This window comes from Carettochelys insculpta, chromosome 19 (assembly GCF_033958435.1).
Source record: "Carettochelys insculpta isolate YL-2023 chromosome 19, ASM3395843v1, whole genome shotgun sequence".
NCBI lineage: Eukaryota > Metazoa > Chordata > Testudines > Carettochelyidae > Carettochelys > Carettochelys insculpta.
Window position 1 is genome coordinate 6,365,315 of NC_134155.1, and position 22,202 is coordinate 6,387,516.

Genomic DNA, 22,202 nt, shown 5'->3' on the forward strand with positions numbered 1-22,202 from the left:
ATTTTCCTAACTAGGGCCTTCTTTGTGCTAGGTACTCTACAACTATAATAGCGACGATCCCTGCCGTCTAGAGTTTAGAACAGGGGTTGGTACCTTTTTGGCAGGAAGGTCACATTGAGTAGAGGAGAAATTTTGTCTGGAGGCTTGGGAAAGGAGAGCTGGTGGGAAGCCTTCCCAAACATCCAGGCATGACCCAGGCCCTGACCCCATTCAACTCCCTACTCCCTGCCCTAGGACATATCTGGACTGGTAGCGTGGTGACGGCATTGCCTGGGTGCGTGGCGGGGGCTAAGGATGAGGCAGGAGAGACAGGAGCCTGACCACCCCTGCTTGCTGCACTGCCCGGTTGTTGTGCTGGCTCCCCCTGGGAACACCATCTGGACACTGCTCCCCAGTGGGAGCTTAGGGACTGAACTGCAGGGTATGATGGGCCAGAGTTTGCTCTCTACAGTATAAGACTGTAGACAATGTGTAGCTACAACAAGCAGACAAGTAATACAAGGAAGCAATGAGATGCACTGGTTGTGCTTGCATAATAAACCTTAGTATTGAGCCTCTTAATCTGATATAGTAGGCCAAGGATAACTTCTTTCCATACCAGCCAGTCAACAGTGTTCTTGAAAAGACTGGAGAGTTCATCATTGAGTGATCTAAGACATTTCCAGTGATTTGTGCACACTGATAGTCACAGGTCCTTTTAACTGGAGTGAAGAACTGGGGGTCAAATAGGAGGTTCCATTTGTCATGGTAGTATTCTGACAGTTGCAAATCTAATTGGAATCTCTGAGGGTGCATCTACACTTGCATTCTTCTTTTGAAAGGGGCATGCAAATGAGGGAAATTGAACATGCAAACGAGGTGCATGTTTGCATATGTCACCTCATTTGCATATTGTTTCAAAAGAGCTTCTTTTGAAAGACGAAAACCAGTGTAGACTCTGCTCTTTTGAAAGTAAACCCCATCTTCGAAAGAATCCTTCTTCCCTTTATTTAATGGGAAGACGGATTCTTTTGAAGATGGAGCTTACTTTCGAAAGGGCAGCATCTACATGGGTTTTCTTTAAAATAAGAATATGCAAATGAGGTGCCAAATATGCACCTCATTTGCATATTCAGTTTCCCTCATTTGCATACTTTCGAAAGGAGAATGCAAGTGGGATGCACCCTGAATGTGTTTACTTGGATGCACAGAGACCTTTAGTTTGTCATGGTAGCCTGTGAAGTTTCTTTTTAAGGGAACTCAACGTATATTTTCAGCTTTTTAGGAAACTGAAGTATTTTAAATCCTCCCCTCCTTCCCCCCCACCCCAGCTAGAGCTACACTAGAGAAGAACGTCACTGTCAGATAAGCACTTCTATCTATGCCATTTGTGTAGCTAGAAGTGATATACCTAAATCTACTTTCTTCCCTACTGTAGTCTGGGCTGCTACAGGTTTGTGCCGATGTCTCGTACTCCACACAATAGTGTGGAGTACAGGGGTTGATGGCCGAGCCCAGAGAGGTCGATTTTTGCCATGTCTATACCAGACATGAAAAACTGAACTCCGAAAGATCTGCCTAAGTGTGTTGATCTTCACATAAGTATAGATTCAACCTCCGACACTTCCACATGCCTCTCTTCAGACCAAGTAACAGCCTAGTTCTGCATTCCGTCACTCTCTAAAATGTAGCCTGTGCTAAGCTGAAATGCTGTACAGAAAGATTCAGAGTAGACTGAATTTTTACAGAAGAGTATAATACAGATGACATACAGTATAATTTTAATTTTATAGAAATAACTTTTTTATAATTAAAGGCTTAATTTTCTTATTAAGACATACAAGGTAATCTTTTTCCCATACTTTTTAAATAAAGAAAAATGGAAGAAACTGAAAAAACAAAACTTCACTGTGTAAACCAGCACAAATGTATGACTTATTTACAAGACTGAATTATTAAAAATTCCTTATTTACTAGTGTAGTTAACTGTTTTGTTACTAATAGCAAAGAAACATATAGATGTAGGTGGGAGGGATTAAAATAAAGAAATTTTTATCTGAAGAGTTAAGTTACCACAATGCGCATTATGAATGAGTTAACAGGAAGTTCTGCTATTGAAGCAAGTTGCTTTATTAGAGAAATTGAAAACGCAGGGCAAACAAATAATTGACAGCTAAGTAACACAGTTGGAATAGCAGTGGACGGGGGATAATGGTGGGGGGGGGGGGGAAGGGGGGTGCTTGTAATGATATCAAAGCTCATCACTATGGCTGGTGGCATAAGAGCCATTTATGTGTTGGAACTCCTGTATAGAAAAATGGTTTTAGATTTTATCACAATAGCTCTGAATAAGAATGGTCACTGGTGTTGGCAGCACTCATAATTAAACAAAACCCAGCTTCTCGGAGTGTCTGTCTGCTGTTCAGTCATTTATTTGTGAAAGGAGCTACATCAATGGCATCAACTTATCTTGTTTTCTGGATTCTTTTAGTTCTCTCGTATAATTTATAAAGCAGTAGATAATATTGCAATGTGACTTTTTTTATAAAAATAAAACCTAAACGCTAGAGAGAGAATCTGATGTTGGTCATCTAGCTGGTACACAATGACCTGAGTTAAATGTATAATAACTGGCATGCTTCTTTTTCAGCTGGTGTGCGAATGGTCTACCCGGCATGCTTTGTTCTAGTCCCTCAAACAGATGTTCCTGCTCCTAGCACTGTGGGGGTTTCTCACTGTTCAACTACTTGCTTGGGTGTCCACCAAGTGCCTGCTTCCACAAGAGATCCTGTCATGTCTTCAGTCACTTTGACTCCACCTACGTCCCCAGAGGAAGTTCAGACAGGTATATGTCAATATCTGCACCCCTGCCCCTCCCCACCCCCCCCAAAAAAAAAAAAGTCCTCAGGTTTCCGTTTAAAGTGAACTGTTGGAATGTTCAGCTAATATTCATAGTGCACCTTGCAACTGATTTTTAACCTCTAGTTCGTTGTTCTTGAACTGCTATTCTAATCCTACAAATATATGAATTATGATACTTTTAAAAATAAAGATAATTTTGTATACAATTTGTATCTGCAAAATGATTGTCAATACAAAAACACCACCTGTGACTGGTTACAGATGAGAAGGCAAGCAGCATTCTTCACCATTATAAAAATGCTCTCTAATCAGCCTTTAAGCATTGTAAAGAAGCTGGGAATGTCACCTTTTCGCTCCCAAACCAGAGTTTCTGCATAACAGTTACAAGTACTATTGAGCAGCATGTGAGCCAAAGTAATGTTGAGGTTTTAAATTACAATCTGTATCAGGGTAGATCTCTCAGAACTGAATGGTCGAGGAAGATCTTAGTGTTAGTAGTGGTTTGTTTTTTTTTTTTTTTTTTTTTTTTTTTTTTAAAGAGAGTCCTGTGGCATGTTACAGGCAAGTAGATTTTTTTGGTCTACAGCATAGGAAGTGCCACAGGACTTGTTGTTTTTGTGGATACAGACTAACGCAATTACCTCTCTCATAAATGTTTAGTAGTGGAGGTGTTCCTCTGGAAAATAGTCACTGCCCTGAGACTTTTCATTAGACAGAGTGGATAAAATTAAATTAAAAATTTGTTTTAAAGTCTGATTTTTTTTTTTTTCCCCCTAAAAAAAAATTCTACATTTTTCTTACTTTTAAAAATGTTACTACTTTGAGTGATTGCTCATGTCCATTCCACTTGGGTGTGCACAGGCTCACGCCCAATTACCAGAAGCTTTTTGCTGTAGCCAGTAGCCATAGGGTTGGTGTGGTGCCACCTGGAGTGGTGCCAATATGGAACTAATACATGCACCGCCTGACACTTCCCCACTCCTCTCCCTGCCGTCCTCAGTTCTTTCTCAACGTCTTGCTGGTCATTGGAGCTCTTGCTTTCTCTGCTCAATTCTTTAGCTTGTAACCTATTGTATTGTAAATAGTTTTAGTATTTGATAGCTGAGGCAGGGCTTTCTGTCTCCCCTGGCGCTGGGGAATGTCTGGCTCCACAGGCTTTAAGACTTGTTCAAAATGTGGCAAATTTATGCCCAAAAATGACTCCCACCCCACATTTAGCCTGTTTGATTTGCTTGGAGGAAGGACACTTGCATGATTGCTGTCCAATCGCAGACCCCATAGTGAAAAGATTTCTGAAAGGCTTAGAAAGAATCAAACACCAGATATGGGCACCACTGCCTCCATAGGATCTCAACTTGGTGTTAGCCAGGCGTATGTGGCAGAGGGGCTTTGAACCCCCTGGCTACCTGCTCCCTGCTGTTTGAGTTACAAAACAGCTTTTTTGGTGGCAGTCACCTCAGTCAGGAGGTATCTGAGTTGAGGGTGCTTTCAGTGGACCCCTTGTGTACAGTGTTTCAGAAGGATAAGGTTAGGCTGAGACCTCATGCTGAGTTTTTACCTAGCATGGTCTCCATGTTTCATGTTAACCAAGATATTTCCCTACTGGTATTTTACCCAAAGCCCCATGCTTCCCCGAGGGAGCAATGTTTACATACCTTGGCTAGGATGAGGCCCTTTAGAAGAATGCAGCAATTCTTTGTGGCAGTTGCTGATAGGATAAAGGACCTTCTGGTCTCCTCCCAGTAGATTTTCTCCTGGATAGTGACATGCATCAAGGAGTGTTACAAGGTCGCAGGGGCTCCTCCCCCTCCGGGTAGGGCACACTCCACAAGAGCACAAGCATTGTCTGTGGCGTATTTGGCGCAGGTGCCTATCCAGGACATCTGTAGTGCGGCCAATTGGTCCTCATTTCATAGGTTTACAGCATATTACACTTCGAAGCAACATGCGCGGGAAGACACTGCAGTGGGCAAGGCTGTCCTGCAGTCTGTTTGAGGCTCCAACCCCACCTCCTAGGCATTGTCTTGTATTCACCCAACTTGGAATGGACATGAGCAATCACATGAAGAAAAGACTTACTTGTTCTGTCACTGGTGTTCTTCGAGATGTGTTGCTCACGTCCGTTCCAAAGCCCTTCTGCCTTCCTTACTGTCGGAGTAGCTGGCAAGAAGGAATTGAGTGTGGGGTGGGGTCGTGTCGGGTGGCGCGTATATTGATCACCGTATCAGCACCACTCCAGGGGCTGGTGCACTAACCCTATGGCTACTGGCTAGGGCATAAAGCTTCTGAGAACCGGGTGTGCGCCAGCGCACACCCAACTTGGAATGGACGTGAGCAACACATCTCAAAGAACACCTGTTACAGAACAGATAACTGTCTTTTATCATAATTTCAAACTTCTATCAAGGCCTGAATTTACATGTGAACATAATTAAAATGCTGAATTAAAAAAATAAAGTTATGAATGCTCTTTATCTTTTAATGAGGTAATGTTTCTTTGAATGTATTCAGAATTGGAGGAAAGTATATTCAGATTTTTTTAAGGTCAGTTCAAACTTTATAAATACCACTGTCATGTACTGCATTAAGTATCTGCATTTTCAGTTTTTACAGTTGAGGAAATGCTGATGTTTACTTTTCAAAATGTAAGTATGGTGAGGTTCTTGCTGTGGAAAAACTTCTTCACTAATTACTTTTGTTTTCAGTCTAGATAGCAGCTGCAGACAGAATATTATTCACTTTTGGACTAGTTCATTCAAAATTGGAAAAACTGATTTGGAAATGGAGAAATCTGAAGAGCTTCCCCCCCCCACCCCAAGTTCCGTTTTTCAGTCTGTGAATAAAAAATGGGATGAGGTCTACTAATTCAAAAATACTGAAGCCCATAGGGACAGGTTATCAAAAATATTTAGGTGCCTAAAGATGCAGATAGTTACCTACTGACACTTTCAAAAGCACTTAACAGAAGTTTGGGTCCCATCCCTATTGATTCCAGTGGGAATTAGACGTTTTCAAAAAAATCTCACTTCATACTTAACTGCATGCTTGGTACCTAAATGGCTTTTAGTTTTGGTTGTCATGGTCCAGATTCTTAATCAGTCAATTTACTGACTCCAATTAATTATTGTTTTTATAAATTAGTTTTAAAAGCCAGAACATGAGCCAAGTGTTTGATACTTAAGTATCCAGCACATATAAGGTATATAATTAATAAAATATTGGTGTTCGTGCATTTTAATTGAATTCCAGTTTTCATCCAAATGAAGTAGAACATAAATCACAAGTAAAAATATTTAGTAAATACAAAAATGCATCGTTTTCCATTTTCTGACATGAAGCATTAATATGGAATTCTTAAACACTGCTTAAATAAATGTGTATAATAATGTCTCCTACTAGTTAGTGCAAAGTACCAAATTTAATATAAAAGCTATATATAAAAATATTTTTAGCAAATCTAATATTTTAGTGGTTATACCAACCAAAGAGAACGAACCATTTATTAGGAAAATAACTACCATAAGTAATACAAATCTGAAATAGTTAAAGCTGTTACAATGAACATTTGCCTGCATGGTGATTCAAATTGGTGATTTTAAATATTTTTGAATTGACCATCAATCCCCCTTCCTACCAATTCGTATTGTCTATATGTATAATACTCTATCGATGCCTTGTCTAGTTTTAAATATCTCAAGCAGGGTGACTTCTGTTATGTCCCTCATACAATGTATAGGTTTTAAAAAACCTCTCTTGTGCCTGTTGCACAATTCTAAACAACTCTGCTTTTGGAGTGTACATCCTGCAAAATGTTTACATAATTAAATGCAGGTAAATTATGTATGTGTGTACACTACTGAATAACATGTTGGATAATTGGGTAATATCAGAAGCCCATGCACAAGGCCATGTTAGCGGTTGAATCTAAAACCTGCAGAACTCACTGTGAAGGTTCCTATAGACTTCAGTGGCTTTGGGATTAGACTGTAAATTAACTTTTCGTGCTCAAGCTGCGTGGTTAAGGATTGATTTTCCCCCCCCTCCCCCAATTACATGTTTTGTGCTTTTATTTATATGGTCACACTCTCTCACATTACACAATATATACTAAATTCTTGTTGGTACTGCTTTTGGTTTGAAATACGTATTAAACTTATTTGTTGAGAAGAGGGGTGTGGTATTCCTAAGTGTATATCTTCTTTCAAGGGAGAGTGTCTCTCTTTCTAATATTGCGCTCATGAATTAAAAGTATTGACCAGAGGCTGCAGAATAGTAATACACCTTATTTTCCAGGGAGTTGGTTTAAGTCACTCCACTTGTGGAAACAAAGTTAGAGGAAAAACAGCAAGAATATTTTAATATGATCCCAAAATATTTTAGTTACTGCATAAGCTTAATAGTGTTCCTATAACAGGAATGTGATTCTGTTAAACGCTGTGTTGCCTCTATAGAAATGGAGGTGGTCTGTGAACTCCATTTTCAACATGTACACTTTATTTTGAGACAGAAATATCTCACTGTTTTTAACATCTGCCATAGGTACCTACATTTTTTTCTACCTTTTTTTATTGCCAGTTTTAAGAGAAAACAAAATACATCTCTCAAAGGCTGGTGTTTGTTTTGCACGTTGTCTGAAACGGTTTTCGAATCATATGGACCTTTATAATCATTGTTGCTCAGTTGGTTAAAATCTTTTTCTTAACTGTTATGCTGCTTTTGTATTTTCAGTTGATGCTCTGTCGGCCCAGAAGTGGGTGAAATTTTCTTCTGTTTCTGATGGATTTAGCTCTGACAGTACTAGCCATCATGGTGGCAAAATCCCTAGAAAACTAGCTAATCAGGTGGTGGATCGAGTTTGGCAAGAATGCAATATGAACAGAGCACAGAACAAGTATGTAATCCTTTCTGAAACTGAAATTAAAGCTGCATACATAATAAAAGCATAATATTTAATATAAACACTGTAGAGTGTCTTGCTGCACAATATGATTTTAAACAAGGCCACTAAAGGCTGTAAATCAGTAAAGCATATTTTCATTTTGAAACACTTTAAAGAAATTTACTGTGAATGCCAGTTCTGTTAAATATAATTGTTTTGTATAATATTTATTATTTTTGTGGACTCTGATATCTTGTAGTTTTTATCCTAAGTGTTAAGAGACAACATACATCCTAGGTAAAATAAATCCCCCATATTTACTCATAGGAGAAAGTATTCTGCTACATCAAATGGGTTATGTGTTGAAGAGACGGTTGACAAAGTAGCATCCTGGGATTTTGTTGAATCCACACAGAGGACAAATTGCAATTGCTCAAGGTACTGTACCCAGTAGACTTGTCCGATAATATAGACAAAATGAAGTATGCAGGAAGGGTTTAAATGATGGACTTGGGAATACTAAACCATAACTGTCTGCAACCTGCAAGCTAACATATTAGTTTGTGTGTCCTGAGTCCTAAACTTCATTATAGACTCTTGGTGAAGGGCTCACACCTACAGTTGGACTAACAGCTGGATTTTTCTCTTTGCACGGATCAGCACAATGCTCTTTGGCAGCTAAATGTGGATTTCTGAATTGAGGTGTGGAGTTCTGAGGGAGTGAAAGGCCTGGGAGCGTATAAAGTCTAGGATTCTTTGGCTAGTGCAGTGCAGAGTTGGCAGGCATAGGGAGAAGATGCTAGGAAGAAAGCTGCTGTGGTATGGGGCCTTGAGGATTTGGGAAGCAGATGCTGCCCTACCAAGGAGAAAAGTGGCTGCATTCTGCAGCACTGTGGTGCATTTATAGCTGATTTAACAGCATTCAGCAGAACTTTCTTCTTGTGAATGTCCAACAAGTAGAGACCACTGGAGCAACTCTGTGTTCTGATTTCCCGATTGTTTTTTTGCTTTGAAAAGTGTGCGCAGAGATAAGGCTTCCAAGAACTCAGTAACAGTTCTGTTTTCATATTGATTGAAGTACTGTTTATACCAGTGGTAACCTGGATGGGGCTTTTTGGGTATGGACTTTTTTGGTACTCCTACGTGGAATATCAGATTTTATGTGGCTGAGTTGTGACAGATTGAATTTAAGAGTTTGTCTGCACAAGCAGACAGGAAAGTTAATCTGAAATAACTAAAGGTGTGAATTCAAGATAGGTTACTTAAGTATTTTCCAGATTTGAGGAAATGTAGCACAAAAGATTGTCTCTTGCTAACAGATGTTGATTCAATAAAAGATATAGGTTGAACTTCTCTATTCTGGCAGTCCCAAGACTGTACTGGTGCTGAACCAGAGAATTTGTCAAACCGTGGGAGGTCGATATTGTCTAGCAGTAACACTTCCACTGCTCAAGGGTCTCTTAGACATGTAGGGGTAAATTTAGAGCTAAATAACAGCAGAGAATACCAAGAACTCAGCCTGGTGGCTGTAAACACACTTTATGCGACCATGGAAAACTCGACTACACCAATGAGAAGAGGCTGTCTGGTTTACTAAAATCCAGGCCAGATATTGCCAGACTAGAGATGTTCAACCTGTATAATCAAACCCAAGTTGTCTGTCTTTGTCAGAACTAGGCAACCAAATTTTTCCTGATTCACTATTTAATACCTTCAAGGACACTTCAGAAACTTCTAGTTGTTCTTTATTTTTAAAGAAAAATCAGGTTCATAGTAAGTGAAGAACAGGTATAGATATACTTCAAGGATTCTTTGAAATATGTTCCACTTTTATTTTTTTTCTAGGCACAAAAATCTTAAAACAAGAAGTTTGGGCCAGCAGGGGCAGGCACCACCTGTAGGCCAGCAACAACAAGCAGCTCCAAAGCACAAGACAAATGACAAGCAAGAAAAGGGGGATAAGCCACAAAAACGCCCTTTGACTCCTTTTCACCATCGTGCATCGATTAGTGATGATGTTGCCATGGAGGCAGATTCAGCAAGTCAGAGGCTTGTGATGACAGCACCAGACAGTCAAGTTAGATTTTCAAATATCAGGACTAATAATGATGTAGCAAAGACTCCTCAGATGCCTAGCACTGAAATGGCAAATTCACCTCAACCACCACCACTTAGTCCTCACCCATGTGATGTAGTTGATGAAGGGGTAACTAAAACTCCTGCTACTCCTCAGAGCCAGCATTTCTATCAGATGCCAACACCAGATCCCTTGGTTCCCACAAAAACAATGGAAGACAGGATAGACCCACTGTCTCAACCTTACCCACCTCAGTTCCCAGAAGTTATAGAATCTACAACGTATGTTGGTACTGCAATGCATTTGGAGGAGGATGATGTTCATACCACTTGGAAGTTTTATAAAGTTCCAAAGAAAAAGGATATAGAATTTTTACCACCACAACTTCCAAGTGACAAATTCAGAGATGATCCAGTAGGACCAGCTGTACATGACAACATAACATCAGTTACAGAGTAGGTACTTTTTTTTTCAAAGCACTCAGTAATGTAACTCACTACAAAATGCCAAACTTTGCTGTTTTTTTTCAGGGTGGTATCAGTTCATTTTTTTTTTTTTAATACTACATATTGTATTTGAACTGTAATCTCATTCAAAAAGTCATTGATTTTTATGGAAGGATGTTTGAGTTTCATAGTAGCCCTTTAGGAACGCCATTAATTCAACAGACTTAGCATTCATTTTTCTGAGTTTGGAAAATTGTAGGTGTCCTCAGAGTGAAACAACTGAAAGCTTGTTATAATGTAATGAGATTTTTCATTGCAGAGCTGAATCATCAAAATGAAAGGTTGGCTTTGGCTTTGTTCATTGAATTGTAGGTGTTCTTTTGTTATCAGAAAACAAGGGTCTTTCACCATGTGGAAATGTGTCATAAAACAGAATTGGTACTACAAGTTTTTCTGCTAATGTGAGACTGATATTATTACGGACTTAAAGCAATAGTTAACTTTAAACATGTGAGAGTGAGTAGTGCCATTGACTTTAATAAAGCTTCTTGCTTGCATAAAGTTAGGCATGTGGATAAGAACCATGCTAACTCTGTTTTAATTAGGAGAAATGAAAGAGCACAATCAAGGAACTTTGTTTCCATTAATTAATTAATTTCTCTTCTGTAGTTGATTTGTGGCTGTTTGGCACTGCAAAGTGTATTTATCCTTCCCCACCCAATGGACATACAAAAAAAATCACTAGTTGTCTAGAAGGAGGATTGGTATCTTTCTGTCAGACGAGTTTTCTAACTTATTTAAATCTCAAGTCATATTTCGTTATTGAGAGACTGAACTGAGACTTGACTTATTTTGTCAAATTCGCCTTTAAAACTGGATTTTTTTTTTTAATTTTAGTACAGACTTTTTGACATTGCTGAGTTTATGTGTACGTTCTACATTCCCCTTGAATGTGCATTAGTACAGATTAGCCTGTTAAGTAAAAATGCATATGCTGTTTTTAAGTGAACACAGAAAAAGAGTTCTATCACCTGGGTCAGTTTCCTCCAGTCCTCTGATTCAGGTGCATGCTGAGTCCTGTTAACTCCTCCTGGCTTTTCTGCCATATGGTAAACCCTTAAGTCAGGAGGGGATTGCTGCCTTGGTCAGTTTCCTGGCTCTGCAAGTGGAGGGGAGCCAGGCTGTCACTTAGTTCCCAGCTCCCCACCACTTTTGGGACCTGGTAAACTGACCAGCCCACGAGGGGTGGTCAGTTTCCTGGCTGCTTCTTCCTTCCTTCCTTCCTTCCTTCCCCTAGCTGCAGGGCTGTCAGCCTGACCTTACTGTTTTTTTCCTAGTAACATCCAACACAGCAAACCTCTTGGGAATTTACTTGTCAAATCCCACTCTAAAACCATAGTGTGTGTCAAGGGTGCATTTCAAAGTGAAGTGTTTCAAGTTAGTAACTAGTTGAGCCTCTGTCATATCCATGTCATTTTCTCCCAATAAGCAGTTTTCCTCTGTGATAAAAGAAGCAGCAGAAATGTAGCACTTTAAAGAGTAACAAAATGATTTATTCAGTGATGTTCAGTGTGGAACAGACCCACTTCATCAGATTTTGTTACAAGTGCTACATTTCTGCTGCTTTGTTTTGTTGGAGTGCAGACTAACACAGCTACCTCTCTGTTAATATTCCTTGTCAATGTTCATTCTTGCAACTAGGCCCTGCATTATTTTGTACTGCTTACACTTGATGCATTTTTCATTTTTACCCAGGGAACGAATGTGTCCAAAATATTCTCAGAAAGGTTCTCTCTTACATCCAGAAGTCAGGAGAGTTCTTTCTGAAGCAAAAGTGTGGGGGAATATAGGAATCTCTGTGTGCTGAATAATGTCTTCCCTTTTTCTAGTGCACTTCATTGTTCCTTTCTGTGCTGCCTCCATCCTTTTGCCTGTAAATTGTCTGTCTGTCTGCTAAGAAAATGTCTTAACTATTTCTGCCATACTTGGCCAAGGTCTGCTTCCATGTAAGCATAAAACAAAACGAATCATATCCAGCTTGTGCATTTCTTTGTACATGTTAGTTTTTAGTCTGAGATACAGAAATTGAATGCCCAGAGCTTTGAAGAAGCAAGAGCCATTAGTTAGGCTCAACAGTCTAGAGTCATTAATTTTTGAGGCCATAAGTGTACATGTAGCATGTTTGTGGTGAAGTTTAATTTTGTTGTTTTTAAATGAGAAATTTAGTATTGATTTTTAAAAAAAAATCAATTAGATTTAAATCAAAAATTGATCTAATTTTTTTTAAAATAATTAATTTTTAACCTTCCTGCTTTTAAGTACCAGTTTAATTCTTCCTCTTGTCTGAATCTTTGAAAAGATCAAATAATATTTCGTAGAGGTGAGCAGGAACGTTTTTCGGAGCAACTCCAGTTTGTTCCAGGATGACTTCTTAATGGGCTCCAAAGAGACACTTTCTATCCTTCTGTGTTCTTCTGCCTCTTTCCTTGTGATCAGAAGAATCTGGCACAAAAGACAAAAACATGCCTTTGATAGTTGGCTCTGTAAGCTAGAATTCTACAGTCTGTTAGATGTGAGTTCAAGTGAGATGGCTTTGATAGCTCTTTCTGTGTAGAGATCCTTGCTGTTTGTATAAGTAGACTCAGTTGGAGGGACATAGTAACAGAGAGGGAGCCATGCTAGTCTATATTACTATCAAAACAAAAAAGCGGTCAAGTAGCACTTAAAATAATTTATTAGGTGAGCTTTCGTGGGACCTAATAAATTATTTTGTTAGTCTTTAATGTTCTACTTGACTGCTCTTTTGTTTTGGAGGGACATGTTTGAGAAAGCTTTTGCTATACACTTATCCCTGGCTATACAAGCATAATTGGTTCCCAAATTTCTGCTTGTAGGTGAAAACTCATAAGAGCGACACTAAATTCCCATTAAAATATATGTGAAAGTCTCCAGTTTGTTCCAAGTGCTTGTAACTTGACATAAACCAGTTGAGTTTAGGTACTTTTCTGATGTATTTGAATAGTTTGGTACCAGAAATAGGATGTAGTGTATGTTGTAGAGCAGGGATTCCCAGCCTATGGGTTGGGACCCAAACATGGGTCCCATTGGATTTGTTAAGTGTTGCCAGCTGGGCAGTTCCAAACTGCATGTGGCTGTTAAAGAAGCAATTTGCAGTTTCTTAACACTGCTGCCTCATACAGATATCTATCAATAGAGAGAGCTGCAGGAGATGGCAGCTATCTCTGTCCCTAGAAATAGCAATTACCTTATGCCTAGGTGCTGAAACTTGAACATGTGAGTGAGTTGCTGGGAGCAGAAGAACTGGGGAAGCCACCCAGCCTAGAAGTTCTGGTGAAGAGGCTGCAGGAGGAGGAGGAGTGTCTAAGGCTGGGGCCATTTAGGGATGTGGTGGTGGGGGTGTCTAAGACTGGGGGCAGTTTGGGGCTGCAGGTGGGTGTAAGACTGGGGGCAGTTTGGGGCTGCAGGTGGGTGTAAGGCTGGGGGCAGTTTGGGGCTGCTGGGTGGCTCTAAGGCTGAGGACAGTTTGGGCCTGCTGTGGGGGGTTTAAGGCTAGGGGCAGTTTGGGACCTTGGGTGGGGGAGGTTAAAACCTGGCTGAGGGTGAAGTTGGCAGGGTGGGTGTGGGACTAATACAGTAAACCCTCGAGTTACCCAGGGGTTGTTCCTGCAACTCCTGCATAACTCAAATTTTCCTGCAGGGGGAGGGGAGCCAGGAACCACCAGGGCTGATCAGTTTCCTGGCTCCCAGGGTGGCAGGAGCTGGGAACCAGGGGCAGGCTGGTTCCAGTCTCCCCATGGCTTGCGGGACCTGGAAACTGATCAGCTCATGGCTGTTCAGTTTCATGTTCCCACCAATACAGGGGAGGGGGAAGCAGGCTAAGAGCCTTCTCCCGCTCTTCCCCCAGCTGTAGGGCTGTCGGACAGCATCATGTCTGAGGGAAGGGAAGGAGAAGGCTCTAGCCCAGAGGCTGCGGGTCTCCTTGGTGTCGTCCCCCACCCCCCGGGCCAGGGACCCTGCTCACGTGAGTGGGGGAAGTTGTCATTTAACGAGTAAAGGTAGGTATATATATTCCTCATTTTAGCGAGTACTCGTTAGTAAAGTGCTCGTTAATCGAGGGATGAGTGTGTAAGTTTACAGAAAACATTAAACTAGTGTTTTATCTAAAATGTTGGAAGATTTTTTTTGTTAAAATACTCGTCTCATGTTGCAACATAGTTGTAGTAGTGTACATTACACATTGGTTACATCTACACTTTGTTGACAAAGCTCTTCGAGCATCCACGCTAAAATGCCTTCTGTTCTGTTGTCATACTGTCAGCAGAACTCTGCACTTTTGTCAACAGCCTTCTGCCTCTCCCCATGAGTCAGAACACCTTTCTCAACAGAATCTGGTGGGGGGAAAAAAAGCTGTGCGGATTCTCTGGGAGGCCCTCTGTTGACTGACAGGACTTCTAGGTACCAGGCAGACCTGGTTTTATTTTGTTTTTGGTTGGCCAGTCTGTTGGTAGAGGGCTGGGCAGTCTGGCTGTGCTCTGTTGACAGAGTGGATCAACAGAGTGATCTGCTTTTGTGTGTGGCTGCAATCTGTCAGCAGAAGTTTTGTTGGAAGCTGCCTTCTGACAGCAACTTCTGTCGACAGTTCTCTGTAGTGTACACATAGCCACTGACGAGATCTAGAGGATGATCTCTTGAATGGACAGGGAAATATTTGAAAGATGTAATAGCAGTTCAGCTTGGAAGATCAGCTTTACTTTGGGTAAGATTTACTTAGTATGCAGTCTTAGGAAAGTAGGACTCTGTGCCATGGATAATTTGATTCTGTCTTCAAAACTTTAATGGAATTAGTCCAATTGATTATCAGTTAACCAAAAGATGTCTTTATTTTATACATTAAGACTCAGTCTGAGAAAAGTTGGTCTGTTTCACACATTGTCTTTGTTTAGTCTGCCTTAGCTTTGTTTCGAATGTTTCAGAAGCTATGGTGAGGCGAGGGGGAAGAAGGCAGTAGATCGTAGTGACCTTTAGGAAGTTCATGCTTGGTATTACTGGGAACAGTAGACGTTATGCTGCCTGGAAGATCTCTGTTTTTAAGGGGAGAATGGGTGGCAGAATTACTGTAAAGTATCTGAAATCTGCTTGTTGGCTTGGTTGTTGAGGTCGAGGGACTGTACAGTTATCATTCCTGCAGATCATATATTCTGTTTACAATCTGTTCTTTTTATTCAATTTAACAGTTCTTTTGTGTCTTGCAGAAGTGCCTTAATAAAGAGATTGAGTTTATCTGTTAAAGAAAAGTAAATATTAAGGTATCTCTGGTGCATACAGATAACTCTCAGATCTGATGGAAATTTTTACTTTTTAAATTATCTTCAGGGCATCCAAACTCTTATTTGGCTAGGTTCCTTTTGGAAACTGGTGTTTCAGCCCTCAGTAGGATTGATCAAGCCCTTATAAATTACTTTTGTGTAGTATTGTTAAAGAAATACTGTGTTCAGTTTCACATGGATAAGAGTCCAGGTTCTTTTAGGTTTAGAAGCTCAGCTGTAGTGAGGTGTTATCATTTTGCCCAAAATGTTAATTTACGACTCTCACTCTGCAGTTCACTTCATCACCCAAAAGAAAAACTCATCTTCTGCCTTTTTTCAGAATTCTGGGCTATGCCTACACTAGAAGCATTTGTCTACAGAAGTTACTGTCAGAAAAGATATTCTGACAAAACTTGTGTCAGCAGATCCTGTCCACACACATAAGTGGATTAATCTTTCGACCCACTCTCTTTGATAGAAGAGCCCCTGGAAGCATCTACACGGCTTTTTTTTTCTTGACAGTTTGTCAACAAAATTCATTTTGTGTGTAGATGCTCCACGAGTTTTGGCTACAAAACTCTCTAGTGTAGAAGTAGTCTTCTAGTTTTCATAAATTATGGAATGAGTTAGAGACAGTAACTTTCAGCTTTAAAGTCTGTTTGATTGAATAAAAGTAATAGCATCTCTCCTGTTCATATATGAAACTTGTACTCCAGATACATGCATTAGCAGTTGAGTTCTGCGCAAGATCCTTACCAACTCTTACACCAGTTTTTCTTTTGTGGACCTGTCTCCTTTTAGAAACTATCTTAGGTTATGTCTACATAGCAGAGCTATTTTGCAATAAGCTATTCCAGAAGGTATTTTCTAGAATAGTTTATTTTGAAATAACCCTGCTACACACACAATGCATTTCAAAATAGAGTGTCTAGATGCAGTAGAGCGTATTTTGAAATTGAGACATTGGATGCCCTATGGCTTATTTCAAAATAGGCTCTATTCCCTGTCTACATGGCTCCTGTTGCAAAATACCTATTTCAAAATTTGGGCTGTTTCTCACACAGTGAAGTTTACATATTTTGAAATCCAGCTGTTTATTTTGAAATAGCGGAAGCATCGTGTAGACGCTCACAAAGCTATTTTGAAATAATGGCTGTTATTTTGAAATAAGTTTGTGTAGCTGTACCCCTAGACTGGCATAGGAGTGCTGACGAAAGAAAAGTTTCTCTCTTGTCAACTCAGTTGTGACAAATTCTTGTAGAGCAGAAACTGATTCTGAAAAATACTGATGACTTTCACAGTAGAGAAATATGTTTGAGCAACAGTCCTGTTAATTGTGTATTGTTTCCAAAATGAACCATATTCTTTCTGTTTTTATTACTATGTGATGAAGAGTTAACTTGCTAGAAATATACCAGTTTCTTGGTGTGCAATCATAAAGTCTTAATGTCTTTGGGTTGCTAAAAAGAGTAGGTGTTGGAACTTAAAAGGAAGTATTTTCAGGAAATAAATGATCAGAAGGACTTAAAATAATCTTCATGAAACATATTTTATTCTAATTGTTGTACTCTCAGGGCAGCACCTGTAAACCACAAATGAAATATATGTATGCAGGGCTTGTAAAAGAACTCTCTCAGTGCGATTATTCACCAATGAGGAGCCTTTCCTGGTGAAAGAAGGTGCTTGTTCCTTCCATGTCTGCAAGATTTAAGCTTTTATTTGTGCATATTTTTTTTAAAGTTCTAACCCAAATGATTGTATTCAATTCACATTTGGCAGGTTTTCTTTTCAAACAATTGCAGTGTTCTTTACTGAGGTTCAAAGTAGCCAGTTTAACTGCATGCTTACAGTTGTCTCCCAGAGTGGCAGAACGAAATTAACTGTCAGTTTCACTGTCCATTCACAAACCTTTCGCTGGTAGTAGTCAAATAACAGTCATAATTCTTTTGCTCTCTTGTTGCTTTGAAATGTTGAGAGGAGCAGCAGAGGTACTGAAGATTTTCTTTCTTTTATCTTTTTATATTGGCCTTTGGTTGATAGTTTTAGTCTTCCAGCTAGCAGGTATCTGGTAACTATTCCCAGACCTGTATGCGTGTATATATAGTGGTGGGGCATTCAACTGTAAGTTTTCCCTACCCTGCCAGACAGTAAAGAAATATATATTCTAATTCAGGGCTGACTCTGGTCAGAATAAGTTTCATATTTCTCTTTTAATAGCCTCTAGTTTAGTTTAACAGTTTGACTATCATTATTCCAGAACAGCTTGCTTATGTTTTCCTCGTAGATATTTTCTCGAGGTGTTTCTTACTACTCAAATTACTTGTTTCTAAGAGTTAGTTCTCCAAGTCTTTGTTAGTTTAGGTAGGATATTGGGAAAGGGAAAAGGCTCCATCTATATCGGGTGTTGCTCCAAATGTAAATGCCTGCTATGACGTGCAATTGCAGCAAATTCATTCCCTTCCTGGAGATCATCCTGGAGATGCAAGATCTGATCAAGCATGTCATTATTGCCTGTGGGTTGAAGTCCCTGTTAGGTGTAAGATGCTCCACAGAAACTATTTTAAACAATTCCAGGGTTATGGGATCAAGAGTGAAGTTTGCTCTGTTTTCAAAGTGGTCTTGACAAAAATGTAAAGTTATGCTTTTGCAGCCAATCCACTCTTTGTCTTACGCTGACAAGATGTCTGAGATGCTGAGGGAAAGCCCTAAAGCATCAGTATGTCTTCTCACATATGTAACTTTGAGGTTGAGGTAATTCCTCCCTGAAATAAATATAATTTCTGAAATGGCTGCTGCTGTTTACTCATTTCTGTAGACCTCTTTGTGGTGTCTCTCAAATTTATCCTAGTCAGTACTGCAGTTACTCTTAGGCCAGCATTTCCCAAAACATGGTCTGTGGCCCAGTACTGGTCCTTTTGGGGGACGTGGGGGGGGGATTAACAGTGTTTAGAAAATATGCAGATTATCTCTATGTACTGTTGTTATTGTGAATAAATAATAAACAATGAAAATTTATTCATTTTTCATTTTTTTAATGTGCATTTGTACTTCTGGGCTGCAAAACAAGGTACTGAAAAAAAATGGGTTTCACCTATAGGAAGTTTGGGAAACCCTGTGTCAGACTATCAAAACAAGCAGTGGTACTTGTGGAGTCTCTTTGACTTCACTTATGGATGGGCTAGTATTGACTGAAAGATGGGAAAGCTATAAATGCATTGGTTATTTTTGTAGCCACAGCTGTGATTTTGCTGTGAAACTTATTTACCATAAATAACTTTTGTTAAATTATGTATCATTTTTGCTTATTGCATGAATGAATTGAGCACCAACACATACCCATGATCTTGGTGCATATGGGGAATAATAGAAGTTTATGCAAACATGATGTTTAAAATGTGTCCAGTTTTCTCACTGCCCATTTTTGTGGAGGTTTGGAGAAGAAACAACTTTCAAGCAGAAAAGGAATCCGAGTCTGGCACAGGCATCATAAGCAACCTTGGTTCTGAGGTTATTGGTACCGTCCTATTTGAAGGTCATACTTTGTTCACATCCTTCCCTTTCTTTGGTTGATTGCAGATTGTTTGTTTTGTCACCTGTTTTGGGGCAGAGCATGCAAAGAGGGGGACGGGTATATAAACATTGTTTTCTGCTTTTTATACCTTCATGTCAAATTAGAAATTGAAATTCATAAGCATAGAAAACTTCTAAGGTTAGGCTCCAGACATATAGATTGTAAGTTTAACTGTTGTATGTCGTGCCAGCAGAAAAATTGCAGATAATGTTACTACTGTGTATAAATGCAATAGAATGTTGGACATTTTAGTATTTACTGAGATACTCTCTTCACAAATTTAGATGTTACCTAAGTGCTTTGTAAGCTCCATTTTATTTAGACTAATAGTTCAGTGGCACATGCAAGGTGAAAGTCTTTACTCTTTTGAATACCTAAATTTCTTCATGAAACAAAGACTAGCCACCTGTGACTACAAACTGTAATTGCATATGTTACTCTTTGGAGTCACCCATGTCCTGAAGAGAGTCAGTTTCCCAGTTCTCTGTGTGATTTGGTTGAAATGCTCAGAATATTAAAAGTCTAGTTTAGGAAAATGTTTTTATTAATCACTAATTTTAACATTGTCATTAATAGATAACAGTTCAGTACACACTAGTGCAGTTGGTTTTGAAATTTTGTGCTTGTTCAAAAATGGCAAACATTTAATCTGCTGTGAGACTTTGAACCATCTCTCATTTTTTGTCTGAGTTAAGCTGGACCATGTAGAAATTATGTTGGCTGCAATACTGTAAGTGACCGGCATGTAGAGACTTTAAGCAATCACTTACATAACTTTCTTCCAGAAGGGTTGAAGAGAACCCATGTTAGCTAAAATTTTTTTGGAGTTGTGTGAAAGCAGATGATATTTCATACTTTAATTTAGGTTGATGCAACTCTGTAACTGTATTTTTCTTCTGTGCAGATTAATGGTGCAGTGTAGGAAGCCATTAAAGGTTTCATATGAACTGGTGCAGCAATATCAAAGTAAAAATCAGTATGTAGTAGCAGTAGTATCTGAAGCTGACCAAGAACCTGAAATTGATCCTTATGCATTTGTTGATGATGTGGAATTCCTGTTTCCTGATAACAAAAAGGATAGGCAGAACAGTGAAAGAGAAGCTGGAAGAAAACCCAAGGTGAGTAAAGGAATGTCATAAATCCATAATTGGGTGAAAACATATTGCTTTAATTTTAATAATCAAATGTTACTGAAATTATGCTGAGCATAGATGGTAGTACATACCATACTTGTTAAAGAAAAATGCTTACATTCAAGCAGAAACTATCAGTGAAAGCACATAGTGCAAGGGTTCCCCTCTACCCGCATTAAATATGTTAAGGAAAAAGAACCTGAATTGTAAGGTGTGTGGTTTTTTTTTTTTTTTTTTTTTTTTTTTTTTTTAAATACACTTTTGAAGTAAAGATTGAATGGCTTACAGGACTCCTTAGCCATTTGAACAGCTTTAGTTGTGTAACAGTTTATTATCTAGATTGGTATCTGTCCTGTGTCTTCTGTAAGTTTAAGAAAGAAGATAGAACTATTTTAAACTATTCAGGAAGTTTTTAACAAGCTTACAGATCCTTATAATGTAAATATCAAAGACAAAACAATAATCTTGAACTTTTGTTTTGAGAAATGTATGGTAATGTAGAGTTGCGTTAAACACAGCTCCTCTGTACATGCTGCTTTTTCCAGGGTGAAGATGTCACCTCGAATGTTGCTGTTTTATCCCATGACGGAGAAGATGCTATGTCACTGTTTAGTCCTTCTGTCAAGCAAGGTAAACAAATTTATTTTAAACTTCAGTGATTTACAGAATGAATAACAGAATTCATAGTGCATCCCGTGCAATTTTCCAAGTGTATTTATATTTTTTCTGGAATTCAGAAGGTAACTTTCAGTATTGAACTTAGCAAAATATGTTGGATAGAAAAATATTAAATAACATAGTAAAAAGCAAAGGGTCCTTACTTGTGCATGTGTTGGTTCAGTAAAAACTGATGCATTTGGGTTTCTTCAGTTACATAGTATTTAAAAGGAAATACCCAATTTAAACAAATGTGTAGTGTCCGCAGTGTGAATCTGAGCATACAATGTTTGTATTCTTTATAGATGCACAACGTATTGCTGCTCATGCTCGTACGGCATCAACTAGTCTATTTCATGAAACAGACTTGGTAGTATCTTATACCGACCTTGACAATCTCTTCAATTCTGATGAAGATGAATTAACAGTAAGTGGCTTGGAAGAGTAACAGCAGCTGCTAGATTAAAATTTATTTAAAGTTTAATGTAAATTTTGTATAGGGAAAAGGATTTTTTTAAAAACTGGTATACTTTTAAAATATTTTTTCTCCTGGTGACTGGTACCTGACCTTCAAGAGTCTATTATATGTAATTATACTAAGACTTTTGATTGACATTGGTCAAAGAGAATGTACTTGTCTTGAACATAGGGCTAAACCTATGATGTTATTAACAGCACTACATTCTTGCAGCCTACACTCTACTTGTTTAACCTACATACCCACTAATATACATTTTTATTACATAAAACAATGAAAAAGGTGAGAAATTTTAAAGTGTACTTCTATCAAATTTCATTGTAGTGGTTAATATCCAAGAATTTTACGGCAGTCTTGGGTGGCATGTAAGTCTTTTACAGGAAAAATTGCACCTCTGATTGGCATGTACTAATACGAAGTCTTTTGTGTGGAATAGATCTTGATATACTTTGTCTTAAACTGAAACATGCTGTGCAGTATTGTTGTGGGGAGGGAAAAATGTTGCTTATCCTAGAACATGGATAAGTTTGAGAATCTCTCTCTCGAAAATGTATATAATGTAAATGCAATTGGCTATTGACTATAACATTAGGAGCATAAAGATGTAAGAAAGTGGCTAAATACATCACCTCTCAAACAAGGCTTCCGGCATGGTCCTGTATTGTATACATTAAAACAGTATAGTTAGGAAAACTGTAACTGACACTTCCCTTTATTTTCATGGCAAATGTAAGAATATATTACATTTTCTTGTAAGTGCTTGCCTCTTATTGAGTCAGTGTTGATGTTCTTT

The 22,202-nt window shown here is 38.9% G+C and overlaps 1 protein-coding gene across 2 annotated transcripts in view; it reads left to right on the top strand.

The window, feature by feature from the left end:
* The window catches only part of MED13 (mediator complex subunit 13), an 86,879-nt gene that overhangs the window by 41,724 nt on the left and 22,953 nt on the right, over positions 1 to 22,202 (top strand). For both annotated transcript variants that reach the window (XM_075013444.1, XM_075013445.1), the window contains exons 6-12: positions 2,630 to 2,824; positions 7,570 to 7,732; positions 8,048 to 8,158; positions 9,566 to 10,252; positions 20,046 to 20,259; positions 20,820 to 20,904; positions 21,237 to 21,358. In XM_075013444.1, coding sequence (XP_074869545.1) covers positions 2,630 to 2,824; positions 7,570 to 7,732; positions 8,048 to 8,158; positions 9,566 to 10,252; positions 20,046 to 20,259; positions 20,820 to 20,904; positions 21,237 to 21,358 — 1,577 coding nt within the window. The remainder of the gene's footprint in view (positions 1 to 2,629; positions 2,825 to 7,569; positions 7,733 to 8,047; positions 8,159 to 9,565; positions 10,253 to 20,045; positions 20,260 to 20,819; positions 20,905 to 21,236; positions 21,359 to 22,202) is intronic.